The sequence below is a fragment of the Scyliorhinus canicula genome, chromosome 11 (assembly GCF_902713615.1).
Source record: "Scyliorhinus canicula chromosome 11, sScyCan1.1, whole genome shotgun sequence".
NCBI classification, from domain to species: Eukaryota; Metazoa; Chordata; class Chondrichthyes; order Carcharhiniformes; family Scyliorhinidae; genus Scyliorhinus; species Scyliorhinus canicula.
Genome location: NC_052156.1, coordinates 3,301,820 through 3,321,388, shown reverse-complemented (window position 1 = coordinate 3,321,388; position 19,569 = coordinate 3,301,820). Strand labels below are relative to the sequence as shown.

The 19,569-nt window shown below is 48.6% G+C and overlaps 2 protein-coding genes across 3 annotated transcripts in view; one reads left to right on the top strand and one right to left on the bottom strand.

Moving 5' to 3' along the window:
• LOC119973715 overlaps window positions 1-19,569 on the top strand; it is a 103,993-nt gene that overhangs the window by 24,734 nt on the left and 59,690 nt on the right. The gene's annotated exons all lie outside the window — the stretch shown is intronic.
• cfap100 (cilia and flagella associated protein 100) overlaps window positions 1-19,569 on the bottom strand; it is a 73,933-nt gene that overhangs the window by 52,390 nt on the left and 1,974 nt on the right. The window contains exons 1-4 of one of the 2 annotated variants that reach the window (XM_038812113.1): window positions 19,064-19,357; window positions 18,779-18,876; window positions 11,913-11,978; window positions 2,336-2,436 (exon numbers count right to left, since the gene is read on the bottom strand). In XM_038812113.1, coding sequence (XP_038668041.1) covers window positions 2,336-2,436; window positions 11,913-11,978; window positions 18,779-18,876; window positions 19,064-19,299 — 501 coding nt within the window. In that variant the 5' untranslated portion in view covers window positions 19,300-19,357. Of the gene's footprint in view, window positions 1-2,335; window positions 2,437-11,912; window positions 11,979-18,778; window positions 18,877-19,063; window positions 19,358-19,569 lie in introns of those variants that run through there. The other variant, XM_038812114.1, reaches the window with a different exon arrangement.

The following is a 19,569-nucleotide window of genomic DNA, read 5'->3' as shown; positions in this document are numbered from 1 at the left end:
GATATTTTTCTCATCCCCATTCTCCTGTCTTCTCCCCATAACCCCTGATCCCCTAATCGAGAACCTATCCATCTCTGTCTTAAAGACACTCAGTCATTTGGCCTCCACAGCCTTCTGCGGCAAAGAGTTCCACAGATTCACCACCCTCTGGCTGAAGAAATTCCTCCCTATCTCTGTTTTAAAAGATCATCCCCTTTATTCTGAGATTGTGTCCTCTGGTTCTAGCTTTTCCTACAAGTGGAAACATCCTCTCCACGTCCACTCCATCCAGGCCTCAGATTATCCGGCAAGTTTCAATCGGATCCCTCCTCATCCTTCTAAACTCCAACGAGTACAGGCCCCGAGTCCTCAACCGTTCCTCATACGACAAGCTCTTAATTCCTGAATTCACAGTGTTCACTGAGCTTCTTGAATATTGCAACACATTGTGCAACAGTTTTACTCTCTTCTTGGGTGTCTTTTGTGAAATTAAACCTTTCTGCTCTGACAAGTGGCTGGGGGCGGGGGTGGGGTGGGGCAGAATGCATCTCCAGGACGTTTACAATGTCCTCATATGATTTGGTGCCAGGATTGTCAGGCTGCACTGGTCTTCTTAATAAGGTTTCTGTGCCCATCACACTGAAAAACGTTGCCACCTCCCTATCATTTTCAATTCCATTTGAAAGGACAAAATGGTGGTATAGTTCAGAGTAGGAGCTCCATTGTTCAACAGTCTCATCAAAATAGCCCAGAAGATCTGGGAAGTGAGGACAACTTCAGCCTTTTATTTTCTCTTCTTTGTCCGTTGCTGTGTTGCCGTTTTAAATGTGTTGCCACTTCAACAGCTGTACCCAATTAGTTTCTTTTCTGGGCAATTCAAGATTTATGCGGCAGGGATTTTCACTTTCTGTGATCTCATAGAATCCCTGCAATGCAGAAGGAGGCCATTTGGCCCATCCAGTCTGCAGCAGGTCTCCGAAAGAGCACCCTACCTAGGTCCACGCCCTCACTCTATCCCCGTAACTCTACCTAACCTTTTGGACACCAAGGGACAATTGATCATGGCCAATCCACCTAACCTCTACATCTTTGGACTGTGGGAGGAAACCGGAGCACCCGGAGGAAACCCACACGGACACGGGGAGAACGTGTAGACGCCGCACAGACAGTGACCCAAGCCGGGATTCGAACTTCGAAACCTGGAGCTGCGAAGCAAAGGTGCTAACCACTGTGCTACTGTGCTGCCCAGAGGGAGAATAGGGAAGTGGGGTTAGTTTGGGGTGGATCCAGGACTATGGGGAAAGTACAGGTCAGTGGGATTAGTTTACGATTGATTCAGGACTACGAGGAGAGAGTGGGACAATGGAATTAGTTTGGGATTGATACAGGGCTATGGGGGCGGGGGGGGGGGGGGAGAGCGGGGGCAGTGGGATTAGTTTGTGGATTGGTACAGAGCTATGGGGAGAGAGTGAGGCAGTGGGATTAGTTTGTGGATTGGTACAGAGCTATGGGGAGAGAGTGGGGCAGTGGGATTAGTTTGGGGATTGATACGGGGCTATGGGGAGAGCGTGGACAGTGGGATTAGTTTGTGGATTGGGACAGGGCTATGGGGAGAGAGTAGGGAAGTGGGATTTGTTTGGGATTGATACAGGGCTATGGGGAGAGAGTGGGGAAGTGGGATTAGTTTGGGATTGATACAGGGCTATGGGGAGAGAGCGGGGCAGTGGGATTAGTTTGGGGATTGATACAGGGCTATGGGGAGAGAGCGGGGCATTGGGATTAGTTTGAAATTGATACAGGGCTATGGGGAGAGAGAGGGGCAGTGGGATTAGTTTGGGATTGATACAGGGCTATGGGGGGGGGGGGGGGCAGTGGGATTAGTTTGGGGATTGATACAGGGCTATGGGGAGAGAGTGGGGCAGTGGGATTAGTTTGGGGATTGATACAGGGCTATGGGGAGAGAGTGGGGCAGTGGGATTAGTTTGGAGATTGATACAGGGCTATGGGGAGAGAGTGGGGCAGTGGGATTAGTTTGGGATTGATACAGTTCTATGGCGAGAGGGAGAGATTAATTTGATATTGTTTCCGGATTCTGGTGGGAAAGGGCGGAACAATGGGATTAGTTTGGGACTGATCTAATTAAGATGGGAGGTGTGAACTGTCTGTCTCTATTTCCACTACCCCACAGGTCAAAACATTTATTCAAATGATTTCTCCTGAATGTTCTTAGATGGGCCACTTTCTGTGATTGAGGTGTTTCCCACTCGAATAGAGAGACAGTGCAGAAAGAACCAGATCTTGGACCAGATCACCAACTTCTGCATATTAGTTTAACCATGAAGGATTAAAATATTACCCTTTTCCTCTGCTCCCGCTCAATATCCCGAAGGACAAAGATATCACAATCACGGGGTATCTTGAAAGGATTGTGCCTCTGATTCCGCATCACAGAACATGCTATGGAGAAGAATCAAAATATTTTGCTTCGGTTAGGACGTTATTTATGTCAGTTTTTTGTTCAAACCGTCCCATTGCAAGAATGAAAGAAATAATGGGCATTTCACCAGCACTTTTCCCCAATCTCACAGCACTTCAGCCCCAAAGTCAAGTGGACCATATTTTGGTGCAGTTATTGCAGCGTTCAGTTTAATAATGTCCAAATAATGTTGTTTTTTTTGCAGTAAATATTCACCAAGGAACTGGGAAAAATGCCCCTGCTCTTCTTCGAAGTAATGGATTTGAGTTCTGTAACATTCATCTGAGCATGCAAACAAGGCTGCAGTCTAGTGTCTGAAACAAAAGATGGCAACTCTGGTAGTGTAGCGCTCCCTCAGTACTGACCCTCTGACAGTGCAGCACTCCCTCAGTACTGACCCTCTGACAGTGCAGCACTCCCTCAGTACTGACCCTCTGACAGTGCTGCACTCCCTCAGTACTGACCCTCTGACAGTGCAGCACTCCCTCAGTACTGACCCTCTGACAGTGCGGCGCTCCCTCAGTACCGACCCTCTGACAGTGCAGCACTCCCTCAGTACTGACCCTCTGACAGTGCAGCACTCCCTCAGTACTGACCCTCTGACAGTGCAGCACTCCCTCAGTACTGTCCTTCTGACAGTGCGGCACTCCCTCAGTACTGACCCTCTGACAGTGCAGCTCCCTCAGTACTGACCCTCTGACAGTGCGGCACTCCCTCAGTACTGACCCTCTGACAGTGCAGCACTCCCTCAGTACTGACCCTCTGACAGTGCGGCACTCCCCCAGTACTGACCCTCTGACAGTGCAGCACTCCCTCAGTACTGACCCTCTGACAGTGTAGCTCTCCCTCAGTACTGACCCTCTGACAGTGCGGCACTCCCTCAGTACTGACCCTCTGACAGTGCGGCGCTCCCTCAGTACTGACCCTCTGACAGTGCAGCACTCCCTCAGTACTGACCCCCTGACAGTGTAGCTCTCCCTCAGTACTGACCATCTGACAGTGCGGCAGTCCCTCTGTACTGACCCTCTGACAGTGCAGCACTCCCTCAGTACTGACCCTCTGACAGTGCAGCACTCCCTCAGTACTGACCCTCTGACAGTGCGGCACTCCCTCAGTGCTGACCCTCTGACAATGCAGCACTCCCTCAGTACTGACCCTCTGACAGTGCAGCACTCCCTCAGTACTGACCCTCTGACAGTGCAGCACTCCCTCAGTACTGACCCTCTGACAGTGCAGGACTCCCTCTGTACTGACCCCCTGACAGTGTAGCACTCCCTTAGTGCTGACCCTGTGACCAATGCCCTTTATGTAGTATGTCCCATGATTTTGTGTGACATCAAAGGCACTGGGGAGATTTTCCCTCTCTTCCAGCTTAGACTGTGAGCAACTCGTTTTTTTTACAGCCTACCCCCTTATTTCCTGACTTTCTCCTTTCATGGAGGTCTGCCTTTTGCATCGTGAGCCCATCGATTGAGCAAATTGACTGGCACAACAGTCAACGCTCCGGCTGAAAAGTGTTCTCCTTTCCCCCTCACGGATTTCAGTCGCGCAGAAACAAATCCAGGAGCAATCCCGAGTGCTTTCTGTGCTCTCTGAGCAAGGCTGGAAAACTGTGTCAATAAACTCTGACAACTGGTTACGTCACCTACGGGAAAGCAGCCTGGTGTTTACATTGAGTAAAAGTGAAAACTTTGAAAACAGTATTGAAAACAAAGCTGGCAACGAGGATGCGTTTCCAATAATAGTGAGAAGAAATGATGTGGAGATGCCGGCGTTGGACTGGGGTGAGACAGTAAGATGTCTGACAACACCTGGTTAAAGTCCAACAGGTTTGTTTCATATCACTAACTTTCATCGCCTGAGGAAGGAGCTGTGTTCCGAATGCTAGTGATTCGAAATAAACCTGTTGGACTTTAACCTGGAGTTGGAAGAAAAAACAACTCGGACCTGGACCTTGAAGTGAAGGTCGATTTTCGGGAGACAACTCACCCTCCACGGATGTGCGGTTGCGCTGGCTGTCAGGAACCGGTTTTTCAGCCTTGCAAAGAGCGCACATTAATTTGGAAGGGACAGAAAGCACTCGGGACCACACTTGGATTTCTTTCTGCGCTCAGAGAGCCGGGGTGGGAAAGGAGAACATTCTTTCAGCCAGAACGTTGACTGTTGTCCCAGGCGATTTGCACAATCAATAGGCTCAGAACACAAAAGGAAGACATCCAAGAAAGAAGAAATCCAGGAAATAAGGGGGTAGGCTGTAAAAAAACAAGTTTCCCCTCGAAGCTGGGGAGTTTTCCCAGCTGTGTTCCTTCGCACCTGGCGACTGCAGCGTCAGATCCTCGAACATAGAGACAGAGAGACCCCCTCAAATAGGAAAAAAATAACGCGACCGTAACCAAGGTTAAGCAGAATCACAGCCAAAACTTTCTACTTTAAAGCTGATTGGTGTTTGTAAAAAGAAAACTTCTTAAAGCCACAGTCCAAACAAAAGTTGTGTTTTTTTTTTAAAAACCATAAAAGAAATTATACAAATTAAATTGGAAGAGAAAGAAATTAGAGGGGGGGGGGGGGGGGGGAGTTAAAGAAAGTGCTGCAACTTAAGAAGAAGTAACTGCGATGCCGGGAAAGGTGAGCTCTGGAAACATTCAATGAGAATGCGGAATCATAGAGTTCCTGCAAAGAGAGATTCCAGTACTACATTGCTGAAAACAGGATTTCTGGCAACTTTCCTGAGTGTAATCGGGTGTCCATCCTGCAAAGCCTGGTAGAATAATTTCTGAGGAATTAACAAAGACTCTTGGAGAACACGTCTCGCCCAAACCATTAATCATCGCAGAGAGATTCAGATTTTATCAAAATAGCCAAGAAGAGGGAAACTGGCAAAGAATTGAGATTTGGGATCGACCCTTGAGGACATGCTGCGAGACAGACTTGTGTGCAGATTGAGAAATGAAACAATCCAGAGATGACTGTTGACAGAAAGCTCTTTAACACTCAAGCTTGCTTGAATGAATTACAGTGTCCATGGAATTGGCAAAAAAAGAAGCTTCCCAAATTTCAGCTGGCACCAAAATAAACAAGATGAATACTGAGAATAGAAGATCTTTCAACATGTAAGATGCAAGCATGCCGTAGGTGTGGGAATTTTCCACATGAACATTGGTGCCGGGAAAACAAATGTCGTAATTGTGACAAGAAAGGTCACATAACAAAGATGTGCTGGGCCAGACAAAATCCTCAAACCTTGAAAGTGGGTAAACGCAAGAACGCACTCAAATCCACAAAAAGAATAGACACAATGACTGAAGACAATGGAAATTCCCAGGAAAACACGATGGCTGGGTTCTTCGGCCGAATCCACCCGGTAACCGGAAATTACCGCCCGAGGTCAATGGACCTTTACGTGGTCCACGTCCATCCTGCGGCGGGCACGGCCAAAAAATCCAGCCCGATGTCTAAGGAGATCAAAGAACTAAAACCTGGTGTATTATCGCTGCCAGGCGTTACACAGAGATTGTGGATCTAGCCAAAATGAAATGGGCACAAAGTTAAAATGGAAGTAGATACGGGAGATTCTGTTGCTCTCATCTCTGAAAACCTATATCAACAAAAGTTCAAGCATGCCATAAGTGCCATAGGATAAACAACAACACCACCTCCACATTAGTCCTCAATACCGAGCCCCGCAAGACTGCGTACTAAGCCCCCTGCTATATTCCCTGTACACACATGACTGCATGGCAAAATTTGGTTCCAACTCCATCTACAGGTTTGCTGAGGACACGACCGTAGTGGGTCGGATCTCGAACAACGATGAGTCAGAATACAGGAGGGAGATTGAGAACTTAGTGGAGAAGTGTAACAACAACAATCTCTCCCTCAACGTCAGCAAAACGATGGAGATGATCATTGACTTTAGGAAGTGAAGTATCGTACACACCCCTATCTGCATCAACGGTACCAAGGTGGAGATGGTTGACAGCTTCAAATTCCTAGGTGTGCAGATCACCAATAATCTGTCCTGGTCCACCTACGTCGAAGCTATGTCAAGGAAAGCACAGCAGCGCCTATACTTCCCCAGGAAAGTAAGGATATTCAGCATGTCCACACTGACTCTTACCAACTTTTACAGATGCACCATAGAAAGCATCCTATCGGGCTGCATCACAGCCTGGTATGGCAACTGCTCAGCTCAGGACAGCAAGAAACATCAGAGTCGTGAACACAGCGCAGTCCATGACATGAACCTGGCTCCCATCCATTGACTCTATCTACACCTCCCATTGCCTGGGGAAAGCGGGCAGCATAATCAAAGACCCCGCCCACCCGGGTTATTATCTCTTCCAATCTCTTCCATTGTGCAGGAGATACAAAAGTTTGAGAACACGTACTAACGAGTTCAAAAACAGCTTCTTCCCCGCTGTTACCAGACTCCTGAATCACCCTCTTATGGACTGAGCTGATCTCTCCACACATCTTCTCTACTGAGTAGTACTCCACTCCTGTATGCTTCACCCGATGCCTGTGTCTATGTATTTACATCGAGTATCTGTCGTATGTCCTATGTTTTTTCTTATATGGAACAATCTGTCTTGACTGTACACAGAACAATATTTTTCACCGTACCTCGGTACACGTGACAATAAATCTTTTTTTAAAATTTAGAGTACCCAATTAATTTTTTCCAATTAAGGGGCAATTTTAGCGTGGCCAATCCACCTACCCTGCACATCTTTGGGTTGTGGGGGCAAAACCGACGCAAACAATCGGAGAATGTGCAAACTCCACATGGACAGTGACCCAGAGCCGGGATCGAAGCTGGGACCTCGGCGCCGTGAGGCTGCAGTGCTAACCATTGCGCCACCATGCTGCCCTACAATATATATATAAATCCAATGGGAAATCTCGTCGACAGCGGTGGCAAATGGCCTGGCGTCTCCCGCCGCCAAGAAACATGTGGCTGAGGGGCTGGAAAATCCCACCCATACTCTTGAGAACTTACATGGAACAGGTGGTTCCAGTGAAGGGTTATCTCATGGTGCAAGTTGAAATAAAGGGCCAATCTGAAAAATTGCCATTACATGTGGTAAAGGGAAATTTTCCTGCAGAATAGCTTGGTTGATCGAAAACAAACTAAATTTGGCAAGCTGTGAACCAATTGGTTGATGGAAAGAACACATTACAGAAACTCTCAGAAAAGTACAAGAAGATATTTGAAAACACCTTAGAGGAAATGACCGGAGATGAGACACGACTTAAGATAAAACCTGATAGCACCCCTAAATGCTTAAATGCCAGAGCCGTGCCAGATACTGTCAAATCAAAAGTCAGAGTGGAATTTGATGAAAGGTGGAGAGACCGAGAGTGTGAGGGCGAGAGATTGGACAACCCAAATTGTCCCAGTTATCAAGTCAGATGGCTCACTAAGAATCTGTGGTGACTTTAAAATGATGATAAACTCAGTGTTGTGTGTCGACCATTAATAGAGGATCAGTTTGCTGGATTGTTGGGTAGACAACTCAGTAAGATAGATTTATGCCAAGCATACCTCCAGGTGAAGGTAGCAGCTGAGTCGCAACCTCTTCTGACGATTGCAATGTACAAAGGACTGTTCAGTACAATCGCCTATGTTCAGAATAACGTCTGCACCAGCCCCATTCCAAATGTTCATGGGCCAAGTGTTCACTGTTATTTGGACAACATTTTAATTACTGGGTTGAATAGGAGCACCTAAAGAATTTAGTACATACATTGGAACATCTTGAAAGACATAATCTTAAAGTCAAGAGAGAATTTTTCCAATCATCAATAAGCTGCCTTGCCGTGTAATTGATAAGGCCGAGCTGCACAAGGAACCTCAGAAAATGACGGTGATTTTAGATGCACCAATTATTACCATACCATATTACAACGACTCCATGCATCATTATATGGAAACCAACAATGAATTTGGACAAAAGAATGCGAAGAGGCGGAAACTGAAGTCATAAATGTGCTGAAGAAATCGGAAGGCTGAGTTCATTTCAACTTCAAATTGAAAATACAACTCGCACGTGTCATATCATCCAATGGCGTGGGTGCAGTTGTCCCTCATACAACGCCAAATGGAAACAAAAGATCAATTGCTTTGAGAACGTTGACAAACACGGAAGAGAATGACCCTCAATTGGAAAAATAAGCCTTGAGTATAGTTTTTGGAATGAGAGGATTTCATCACTATCTGTATGAAAGACATTTTCCCTCGTGAACAGACCACAGGACTTTGTCAACGATTTTTGGTCCATACCAAGGAATACCGTCTCCAGCTGCCAGTTGTTTGCAGAGATGGTCCCTCATCTTATCAGCGCACAATTCCGAGATTAAATAAAGAAGATTGGAGCATCATGTGAATTTCCGATGTTATATCACATTCATCAACATGGGACAAAGCCGAACCACAGGAGAACTATGTGTACTTTTCCCAGTGGACCTGAACAATATTCATGAAGGCCGTGTCTTCACAACCTTGCACCTTGCCTCAGGTTAAATCCCCACCAGTCAGTTCTCCCCCTCAAAGGGGAAAGCAGCCTGTGGTCAGCTGGGACTGTGGTGACTTTACCTTTAGCATACCTATGACTGCATCTCAAAATGCAGAGTCACACAAGGTCAGACCTGGTGATGGGGAAGGTCATGGACATGATCTTGAAAGGTTTACTTTTGGATGACGTGGAGATGCCGCCGTTGGACTGGGGTGAGCACAGTAAGAAGTCTTACAACACCAGGTTAAAGTCCAACAGGTTGAACTTTAACCTGGTGTTGTAAGACTTCTTATTGTACTTTTGGATGAACAGAGGAAGAATCCAGAATTCAAGCCGCACCGAACAAGGGAACCTGAATTAACCGTTCAAAATGGAGTACAGAGATGGGGGATCAGAGTCATCATTCCTCCATGCTTGCGGAGTTGTAAACTGGATCAATTCCACAAAAGATGTCCGAGAATCGTATGTATGAAAGAACTCGCAAGGAGTGGCCAGGCCTAGACTCACAGATTGAAGAAAGAGTAGATAATGTCCATCTTGTGCTAGGATACAAAATACTCCATTGCTTCACCATGGTAAAGAGCACGCATCGATTTTGCGGGGCCAGTTGAAGGATGCGTTTCTTGTCTTGACCAAGGAAATTTGGCATGTCACCTACGACTCTCACCAACTTCTACAGATGCACCATAGAAAGCATTCTTTCTGGTTGTATCACAGCTTGGTCTGGAGCTTGCTCTGCCCAAGACCGTAGGAAACTACAAAAGGTTGTGAACGTAGCCCAATCCACGCAAACCAGCCTCCCATCCATTGACTCTGTCTACAATTCCCGCTGCCTCGGAAAGGCAGCCAGCATAACTAAGGACCCCACACAAGCCGGACATACTCTCTTCCAACTTCTTCCATCATGAAAAAGATACCAAAGTTTGAGGTCACGTACCAACCGACTCAAGAACAGCTTCTTCCCTACTGCCATCAGACTTTTGAATGGACCTACCTCGTATTAAGTTGATCTTTTCTCTGCACCTTGCTATAACTGTAACATTATTTTCTGCAGTCTCTCCTTCCTTCCCTATGTACGGTATGCATTCTTTGTACAGCATGCAAGAAACAATACTTTTCACTGTATACTAATACATGTGACAATAATAAATAAAATAAAATCCCAGTGGATGCACATTCCAAATGGCCCAAAATAATGACAATGAAGTTAGTAGAGAAAAGGTAATCAAAGTTTCGATGAAGCACTTGCACAGCTCGGCAAACTGGGACAACCAGTGAGCGATAACGGGACTTTGTTCACGTCAAAGTAATTCAGTGACTACCTGATAAACAATGGCATACAATGTATGAAGACTGCGCATTTTAATAATAATCTTTATTAGTGGCACAAGTAGGTTTACATTAACACTGCAATGAAGTTACTGTGAAAATCCACTACATTCCGGCGCCTGTTTGGGTCGACAGAGGGAGAATTCAGAATGTTCAATTCACCTAACAGCACATCTTTCGGGAATTGTGGGAGAAAACCGGAGCACCCAGAGGAAACTCACGCAGACACGGGGAGAACGTGCAGACTCCACACAGGCAGTGACCCAAGCCGGGAATCGAACCTGGGCCCCTGGCACTGCGAAGCAACAGTGCTAACCACGGTGCTACCATGGCCCCCTTACCATCCTTCCACAAACAGATTGGCGGAGAGGTTGGTACAGTCATTGAAAAATGCCATCGAAGCATCAAAGGATGGAGAACTGTTAGCTAAAATAGTAAACAGGTTTCTCATTTCCTACAGAAACCCCTGCCCGTCTGCCTACTCCAACCCTTCCGTCAATATTGCATTTCGAAAAGGAGTTGAGAACAAAGTTTGATTTGCTTTGACCCCCTGACACGGCCAGCACTGTTGGCCGACAACAACAAAACCCAAGTTACTCTCCATGAACAGACATGGAAACCATGAAGATTTCAGCAGGGAGAAAGAGTTGAGGCAAGAAATTACTCTTCAATGACGAGTGTGGCCTGCCACAATGTTTCACAAGAGAGTTTGGAGGAGACACACACATCAAATCCTCGCTTCAAAAAGAGAATTTGCAGAGTCGCTTTCTGAAAGACCAATGTCGGACACCAAAGATTTGGAAATCCCTGAACCTACGGCCAAGTCGAATTCAGATTCTGCACCAGTTGAACCAACAGCATGTGTAGAAGCTGAAGAAGAATCAACTTATCAGATGATGTTCCTGAGCCAAATGTGGAACATGGTACCAAGAGAAAGACAAAGACTCCCGAGCAACGGACTCTGCCTCAGCGGAACCAACATTCACCTGAAATATTGCCATGCTGATGCGTATATAAAATTGTACAATAATAATAATACCATTACTGTTCACCATGAGTAAAAGTTGAAGTTAATTTTTGTTGTCATTCTCCATAATCATGTGACCAATTCCCTGTGTGCAGTATGTCGCATGATTATGTGGGAACGTCATCAGAGGAACTTGGGAGGTTTCCCTCTCTTCCATCGTAGACTGTGAACAAGCAACACCTCCATAAATAAAGTCTGACAACTGGTTAAGTAACCTATGGTGCGGCAACCTGGTTATCCTTTGCAATCAATAATGGCCTTGTCTTCAATGTCCACGTCCCCTTGAAAGAGCAAAAGAAGCACACTGATGAAGTTGACATTTCAATCATCATTTTGTTCAGAAACTCTTCTGCCAACAGCCCTTCTCACCTGTGACTGCTTCAGTAACTTCAGCAAGATTTCAGGAATTAAATAACCTACACAGATTGATAAAGCACATGAGGACGCTCGGTCCATTAAATCACACTAGCTCTTTGAATGAACTCTCTCCCCATAGCTCAGAAAATTTGATATTTCTTGTAAAATCAAAAGCACGAAGGACAAATCCACATCACACAATCGGGAAAAGCAGTAAGCTTATAATTACCTGTATCGACAGACGTATCCACATCACTGACCATTTTATCAAGAGGTTCAGAGGCAACCTCTGACTCTGAATAAGTAAAACAAAGGCAATTATTTTGAGTGAGAAAATGCTACTCATACAGGTCAGATTAATAAATTTCTGGAAAACATTACATTTCAAAGATCCTAAAACTGGCACAAATCAGGTTGGCTGTCGCCACTCAGCACAGTTACAGGGGAGTTGTCACAACTAAAAGCTGAGGCCGTAGTTTGGTTATTTCAGAAGAAGCCTTACTGACACTGTGTCGTACCTGTCCTGGGAGTGTTTGATGGGGACAGTGTCAATGGAGCTTTACTCTGTATCTAACCCCGTGCTGTACCTGTCCTGGGAGTGTTTGATGGGGACAGTGTGGAGGGAGCTTTACTCTGTATCTAACTCCGTGCTGTACCTGTCCTGGGAGTGTTTGATGCGGACAATACATAACGAGCTTTACTCTGTATCTAACCCCGTGCTGTATCTGGGAGTGTTTGATGGAGACAGTGGAGAGGGAGCTTTACTCTGTATCTAACCCTGTGCTGTACCTGTCCTGGGAGTGTTTGATGGGGACAGTGTAGAGGGAGCTTTACTCTGTATCTAACCCCGTGCTGTACCTGTCCTGGGAGTGTGTGATGGGGACAGTGTAGAGGGAGCTTTACTCTGTATCTAACCCCATGCTGTACCTGTCCTGGGAGTGTTTGATGGGGACAGTGGAGAAAGCTTTACTCTGTATCTAACTCCGTGCTGTATCTATCCTGGGGTGATTGATGGGGTGATGGAACTATCAATTGACTAGATACGTGCTTTAAGATATGAACAGTGGTTTTCATCTACTTACAACAGAGCCAGCCTGTTCCGCGTTGAACTATCGATGAACTAAACGACTGGCTCTGAGCATTGGTATTCATACAGCAGTCCAGGGGGAGGAGTCATGGGCGGAGCCAAGGGTGGAGCCCTGTACAAACTCCTAAGCATTCCCAGCGCTACTACCCCTAGTGGTTGGGCAACGCAACTGCGCTTACAAATGCATGGTCTCATGTATATACAATACAGTGTGAATTACGGAGTTACATTCACCACATTCACCCCCTACAAAAAAAATCAAGTCCGGCGGGTGTGGTGGTCCATAAATTGAGTCTGTCCGGTGGTCGGACTGTCCGGTGCGATCTGCGAAGCACCGGGGTTGCAGCCTCTTGTGGTGGCTGGATGGGTGTTGTGGGTTGGGGTACGATGGCGGACTCCAGGGAAGATCTCGTCCGAGCTCCATACCCGTCTGGTTCGACTGGGGACCGAGGGCGCTGGGGGTTAGCCGGTGCAGGCACGCGGAACAGGTGGAGCGAGCTAGTGGGCTCAGTGGGCTCGGGAGCCCGAGGGGGCGACAGGATGGGATGTAGGGTGAAGGGAGCATCTGTAGTGATACAGGGGATGCTGGACCTGGGGGGTGCCAGGTCCCGGAGGGATACGGTGTCCTGACGGCCGTCGGGGAACTCGGCGAAGGCGTACTGGGGGTTGCAGTGGAGCAGGCGCACCTTCTCAACAAGGGGGTCGGTTTTGTGTGCCCTGACGTGCTTCCTCAGGAGTACAGGGCCCGGTGTCTTCAGCCATGCCGGGAGTGAGACCCCCATGGTAGTGCCCCTGGAAAAAATGAAGAGCCTCTCGTGAGGGGTCTGATTGGGCGCTGTGCATAAGAGGGACCTAATAGCGTGGAGCGCGTCTGGGAGGACTTCCTGCCAATGGGAGACTTGGAGATTCCTGGACCGGAGGGTCAGTAGGACGGTCTATCAGACCGTCGCGTTCTCCCTCTCCACCTACCCGTTCCCCCTGGGGTTGTAGCTGGTAGTCCTGCTCGAGGCGATGCCCTTGTCGAGTAGGTACTGACGCAGCTCGTCGCTCATGAAGGATGAACCCTGGTCGCTGTGCACATAGCTGGGGAAAGCAAACAGGGTGAAGATGCTATGCAGGGCCTTAATGACTGTGTGGGAGGTCATATCAGGGCACGGGATAGCAAATGGGAAGCGGGAGAACTCATCTATGACGTTTAAGAAGTAAACGTTCCTGTTAGTTGAGGGGAGTGGCCCTTTGAAATCGATCGCGAGGCGTTTAAAGGGCCTAGAAGCCTTGACCAGGTGGGCCCTGTCTGGTCTATAGAAGTGCGGTTTGCACTCCGCACAGATCGGGCAGTCTCTGGTGACGGCTTTTACCTCCTCAGTGGAGAAAGGCAGATTTCGGGCTTTGATGTAGTGGGTGAGCTGGGTGACCCCCGGGTGGCAGAGGTCGTTGTGGATGACTTTCAGGCGGTCGATCTGCGTGCTGGCGCATGTCCCGTGGGATAGGGCATCCGAGGGCTCGTTGAGCTTCCCCGGTCGATATTTAATATCGTAATTATAGGTGGAGAGTTCGATCCTCCACCGCAGGATTTTATCGTTTTTAATTTTGCCTCTTTGCGAGTTGTCAAACATAAAGGCAACCGATCGTTGGTCGGTGATGAGGGTGAACCTCCTACCTGCGAGGTAGTGCCTCCAGTGACGAACAGCCTCCACGATGGCTTGTGCTTCCTTCTCGACTGAGGAGTGTCGGAGTTCTGAAGCGGATAGGGTACGGGAGAAAAATGCAACTGGCCTTCCTGCCTGATTTAAAGTGGCTGCTAAAGCTACCTCTGAGGCGTCGCTCTCAACCTGAAATGGAGTGGATTCATCCACCGCCCGCATGGCTGCCTTGGCGATATCCTCCTTGATGCCGTTGAAGGCCTGGCGTGCCTCGGCTGACAGGGGAAATCGTGTGGCCTTAAAGAGTGGGCGGGCTTTGTCTGCATATTGAGGGACCCACTGGGCGTAGTAGGAAAAGAAACCCAAGCACCGTTTGAGGGCCTTGGGACAATGAGGGAGGGGGAGTTCTAAGAGGGGGTGCATGCGGTCCGGGTCGGGGCCCAGGACTCCGTTTTCCACGACATAGCCGAGGATGGCTAGTCTGGTTGTGCGGAAAACGCATTTCTCCTTGTTATAAGTGAGGTTTGATTTCTGAGCGTCTGGAGAAAATGTTAGAGGTTGGCGTCGTGGTCCTGCTGGTCATAGCCGCAGATGGTAACATTGTCCAGATACGGAAACGTGGCCCGCAGCCCGTACTGGTCCACCATTCGGTCCATTGCTCGTTGGAACACCGAGACCCCATTAGTGACGCCGAAAGGGACCCGGAGGAAATGGAAGAAGCGGCCATCGGCCTCGAGTGCCGTGTAGTGGCGGTCCTCCGGGCGGATTGGGAGCTGGTGGTATGCAGACTTCAGATCCACCGTGGAAAATAGCCGATATTGGGCGATCTGGTTTACCATGTCTGCAATCCTGGGGAGGGGATATGCGTCGAGGAGCGTAAATCTATTTATGGTCTGACTATAGTCGACAACCATACGGAATTTTTCCTCGGTCTTAACGACCACCATCTGAGCTCTCCAGGGACTATTGCTGGCCTCTATGATCCCCTCACTGAGAAGCCTTCGGACCTCTGCTCTGATAAATACCCTATCCTGCAGGCTATACCGCCTGCTACGAGTGGCTACGGGTCTACAATCCTGTGTGAGATTGGCGAAGAGGGAAGGGGGGGAGATTCGCAGCATGGCGAGGCTGCAGATAGTGAGTGGGGGCAGGGGCCTGCCGAAGCTGAGGGTGAGGCTCTTAAGGTTGCATTGGAAGTCTAGGCCTAATAAGAGTGGCGCGCAGAGTTCGGGCAAGACATAAAGTTGAAATTTTGCATAGCTAGCGCCTCGGATTGTGAGTGTCGCGGCGGTGCGTCCCTGGATCTGGACCGAGTGGGAGCCTGAAGCGAGCGCAATAGTTTGCTGCACGGGGAAAACGGGGAGCGAACAGCGTCTTACCAGATCTGGGTGTGTGAAGCTCTCAGTGCTCCCGGAGTCGAAGAGGCATGGCGTTTTGTACCCGTTGAGTTGGACCTCTGCCATCGAGTTTTGCAGATGCTTCGGGCGCGATTGGTCCATAGTGACCGCGCTGAGTTGCGGGTAGTCGGCGGCTCGATCAGCTGAGCTGGAGTGGCCCCGTGATGGCTGCCCTCTGAGTTTGTAGTCATCGAGGTGCGTTTCAGAGTGTGAAGGGGATGGATCCCAAGATGGCCGCCCCCATGAGTCGCACATGTCTGGTGGGGGCGGAGTCGGTATACAGGCTGCAGCATTTCGGGGCCTGCAGGCCTGTGAATTCAGGGAACGAGTGCTTTGAGCCGTGGGAGGGTTAGAGGCTGGGGCTTTCTTCGCCAGACACACTCTGGCATAGTGTCCTTTTCGCCCATAGCTGCTGCAGGTCGCGTTGCGGGCCGGGCAGTGCTGCCGCGAGTGCTGATTCTGGCCGCAAAAGTGGCGGGCTGGGGCAGCATTGTGGCTGGGCGGCCGCACGGCGCAGGCCTGGGGGAGTCGCTGGTTGGGGTCCATGACGGGGTCGCGGGGTCCGCAGGGAACAAGGTGAGGCTGCGGAAGGAGACCTCCATAGTGGTAGCAAGTTCAACAGTCGCTTCAAGATTTAGGGCCCCATTTTCCAGCAGTCGCTGGCGCACGTAATTTGTCCTAAGGCCCGCAACAAAGGCATCACGTACAGCAAGTTCTCTATGTTCTGCCGCGGTTACCGCCTGGTAATTACAGTCACTAGATAAAGTTTTAAGCTCTCTCAGGAATTCTGCGAGCGATTCCGTAGGCCGCTGGCGGCGAGTAGTGAACACGTGTCGTGCATAGACCTCATTAACAGGCCTCACATACATTTTGTCGAGTAACGCTAGGGCTTCAGTATACGAACCGGCGCAGTTTAGTTGAGTAGAGATTCTGTGGCTCACCCTCGCGTGCAGTAGGCTCATTTCCTGCTCCTCCATTGTTTCGGCTGTGCTTGCTTCCGCCAGGTAGGCTTTAAAACACCGCAGCCAATGAGAAAACATTTCTTTTGCCTCTGCATCCTGTGGGTCGAGTTCCAGTCGCTCAGGCTTGAGGGCTGATTCCATGATTGATCCTGACTGTTTCTTAAGTAGATTAAATTGATGGAACACTCAATTCACTAGACACGTGCTTTAAGAGATGTACAGTGGTTTTAATCTACTTATAACAGAGCCAGCCTGTTCCGCGTTGAACTCTCGATGAACTGAACGACTGGCTCTGAGCATTGGTATTTATACAGCAGTCCAGGGGGAGAAGTCGTGGGCAGAGCCAAGGGTGGAGCCCTGTACAAACTCCTAAGCATTCCCAGCGCTACTCCCCCTAGTGGTCGGGTAACGCAACTGCGCTTACAAATGCATGGTCTCATGTATAAATAATACAGTGTGAATTACGGAGTTACATTCACCACATGGGGACAGTGTAGAGGGAGCATTACTCTGTATCTAACCCCGTGCTGTACCTGTCCTGGGAGTGTTTGATGGGGACAGTGTAGAGGGAGCTTTACTCTGTATCTAACCCTGTGCTGTACCTGTCCTGGGAGTGTTTGATGGGGACAGTGTAAAGGGAGCTTTACCTGTCCTGGGAGCGTTTGATGGGGACAGTGTAAAGGGAGCTTTACTCTGTATCTAACCCCGTGCTGTACCTGTCCTGGGAGTGTTTGATGGGGACAGTGTAGCGGGAGCTTAATTCTGTATCTAACCCCATGCTGTACCTGTCCTGGGAGTGTTTGATTGGGACAGTGTAGAGGGAGCTTTACTCTGTATCTAACCCCGTGCTGTACCTGTCCTGGGAGTGTTTGATGGGGACAGTGTAGAGGGAGCTTTACTCTGTATCTAACCCCGTGCTGTACCTGTCCTGGGAGTGTTTGCTGGGGACAGTGTAGAGGGAGCTTTACTCTGTATCTAACCCTGTGCTGTACCTGTCCTGGGAGTGTTTGATGGGGACAGTGTAGAGGGAGCTTTACTCTGTACGTAACCTCGTGCTGTATCTGTCCTGGGACTGTTTGATGGGGACAGTGTAGCGGGAGCTTAACTCTGTATCTAACCCCATGCTGTACCTGTCCTGGGAGTGTTTGATGGGGACAGTGTAGAGGGAGCTTTACTCTGTATCTAACCCCGTGCTGTACCTGTCCTGGAGTGTTTGATGGGGACAGTGTAGAGGGACCTTTACTCTGTATCTAACCCCGTGCTGTACCTGTCCTGGGAGTGTTTGATGGGGACAGTGTAGAAGGAGCTTTACTCTGTATCTAACCCTGTGCTGTACCTGTCCTGGGAGTGTTTGATGGGGACAGTGTAGAGGGAGCTTTACTCTGTAACGTAACCTCGTGCTGTATTTGTCCTGGGACTGTTTGATGGGGACAGTGTAGAAGGAGCTTTACTCTGTATCTAACCCTGTGCTGTACCTGTCCTGGGAGTGTTTGATGGGGACAGTGTAGAGGGACCTTTACTCTGTATCTAACCCCGTGCTGTACCTGTCCTGGGAGTGTTTGATGGGGACAGTGTAGAAGGAGCTTTACTCTGTATCTAACCCTGTGCTGTACCTGTCCTGGGAGTGTTTGATGGGGACAGTGCAGAGGGAGCTTTACTCTGTATCTAACCCCGTGCTGTACCTGTCCTGGGAGTATTTGATGGGGACAGTGTAGAGGGAGCTTTACTCTGTATCTAACCCTCTGCTGTACCTGTCCTGGGAGCGTTTGATGGGGACAGTGTAAAGGGAGCTTTACTCTGTATCTAACCATGTGCTGTACCTGTCCTGGGAGTGTTTGATGGGGACAGTGTAGAGTGAGCTTTACTCTGTATCTAACCCCGTTCTCTACCTGTCCTGGGACTGTTTGATGGGGACAGTGTAGAGGGAGCATAATGAAATGGTTCATCTCATTGGTTAGCATTAGAAAATAACATAAAAGGTAGGCAAAATATATTCACATTCCTACCTGACATCGCAGCTGAATTTTCTGTCTCAGGGGGCTTTGTTGAGTGAGACTGGGCGTCAGTGGCCATTTCTGGGCAAGTTTTCTCCAAGCAACTTGATCTAAATTGATCCAACAGAGACTGAGATTCAGAATCATCTTGTGATTCGAACAAAAACCATCCAGACAGGGGAATGTTTTTAAGTAGAGGCATGATCATACTGAGATGTCTATTACGGTGTGGTGATTAGCTTCACAAACTTAATGAGAGCAGGTCAGAGGCTGGGAATACGCTCGTGAGTAACTCACCTCATGACTTCCCAACGCCTCTTTAACATCCACAAGGCAAAAATTGGGAATGTGATTAAATATTCTCTGCATGCCTGGATGCATGCTGCTCCAACAACACTCACGAAGATCGACACCACGCTCGCTTGATTGACCCCCAACCACTGCCTTCCAAACTCACTCCCTCCACCACTGACACAGTGTGCACATTCTACAAAACTCACTGCAGTAACTCGCTGGAACCTCTCTCGCAGCATCTCCCTCACCAACAATCCCTAACATCGAAGGATGATATGGAAGTAAGCACATGGGGACATTGCAACCTACAAGATCCCTTGCAAATCAGGCACCATTCGACTTAGAAATATATCGTCCGTTCCTTCATTGTCGCTGGGTCAGAATCCTGGAACTCCCTCCCTGACAGCATGGTGGGTGTACCTACACCACACGGACTGCAGCGAGTTCAAGAAGGCAGCTCACCACCACCTCCTCAATGGGCAGTTAGGGATTGGAAATAAATGCTGGTC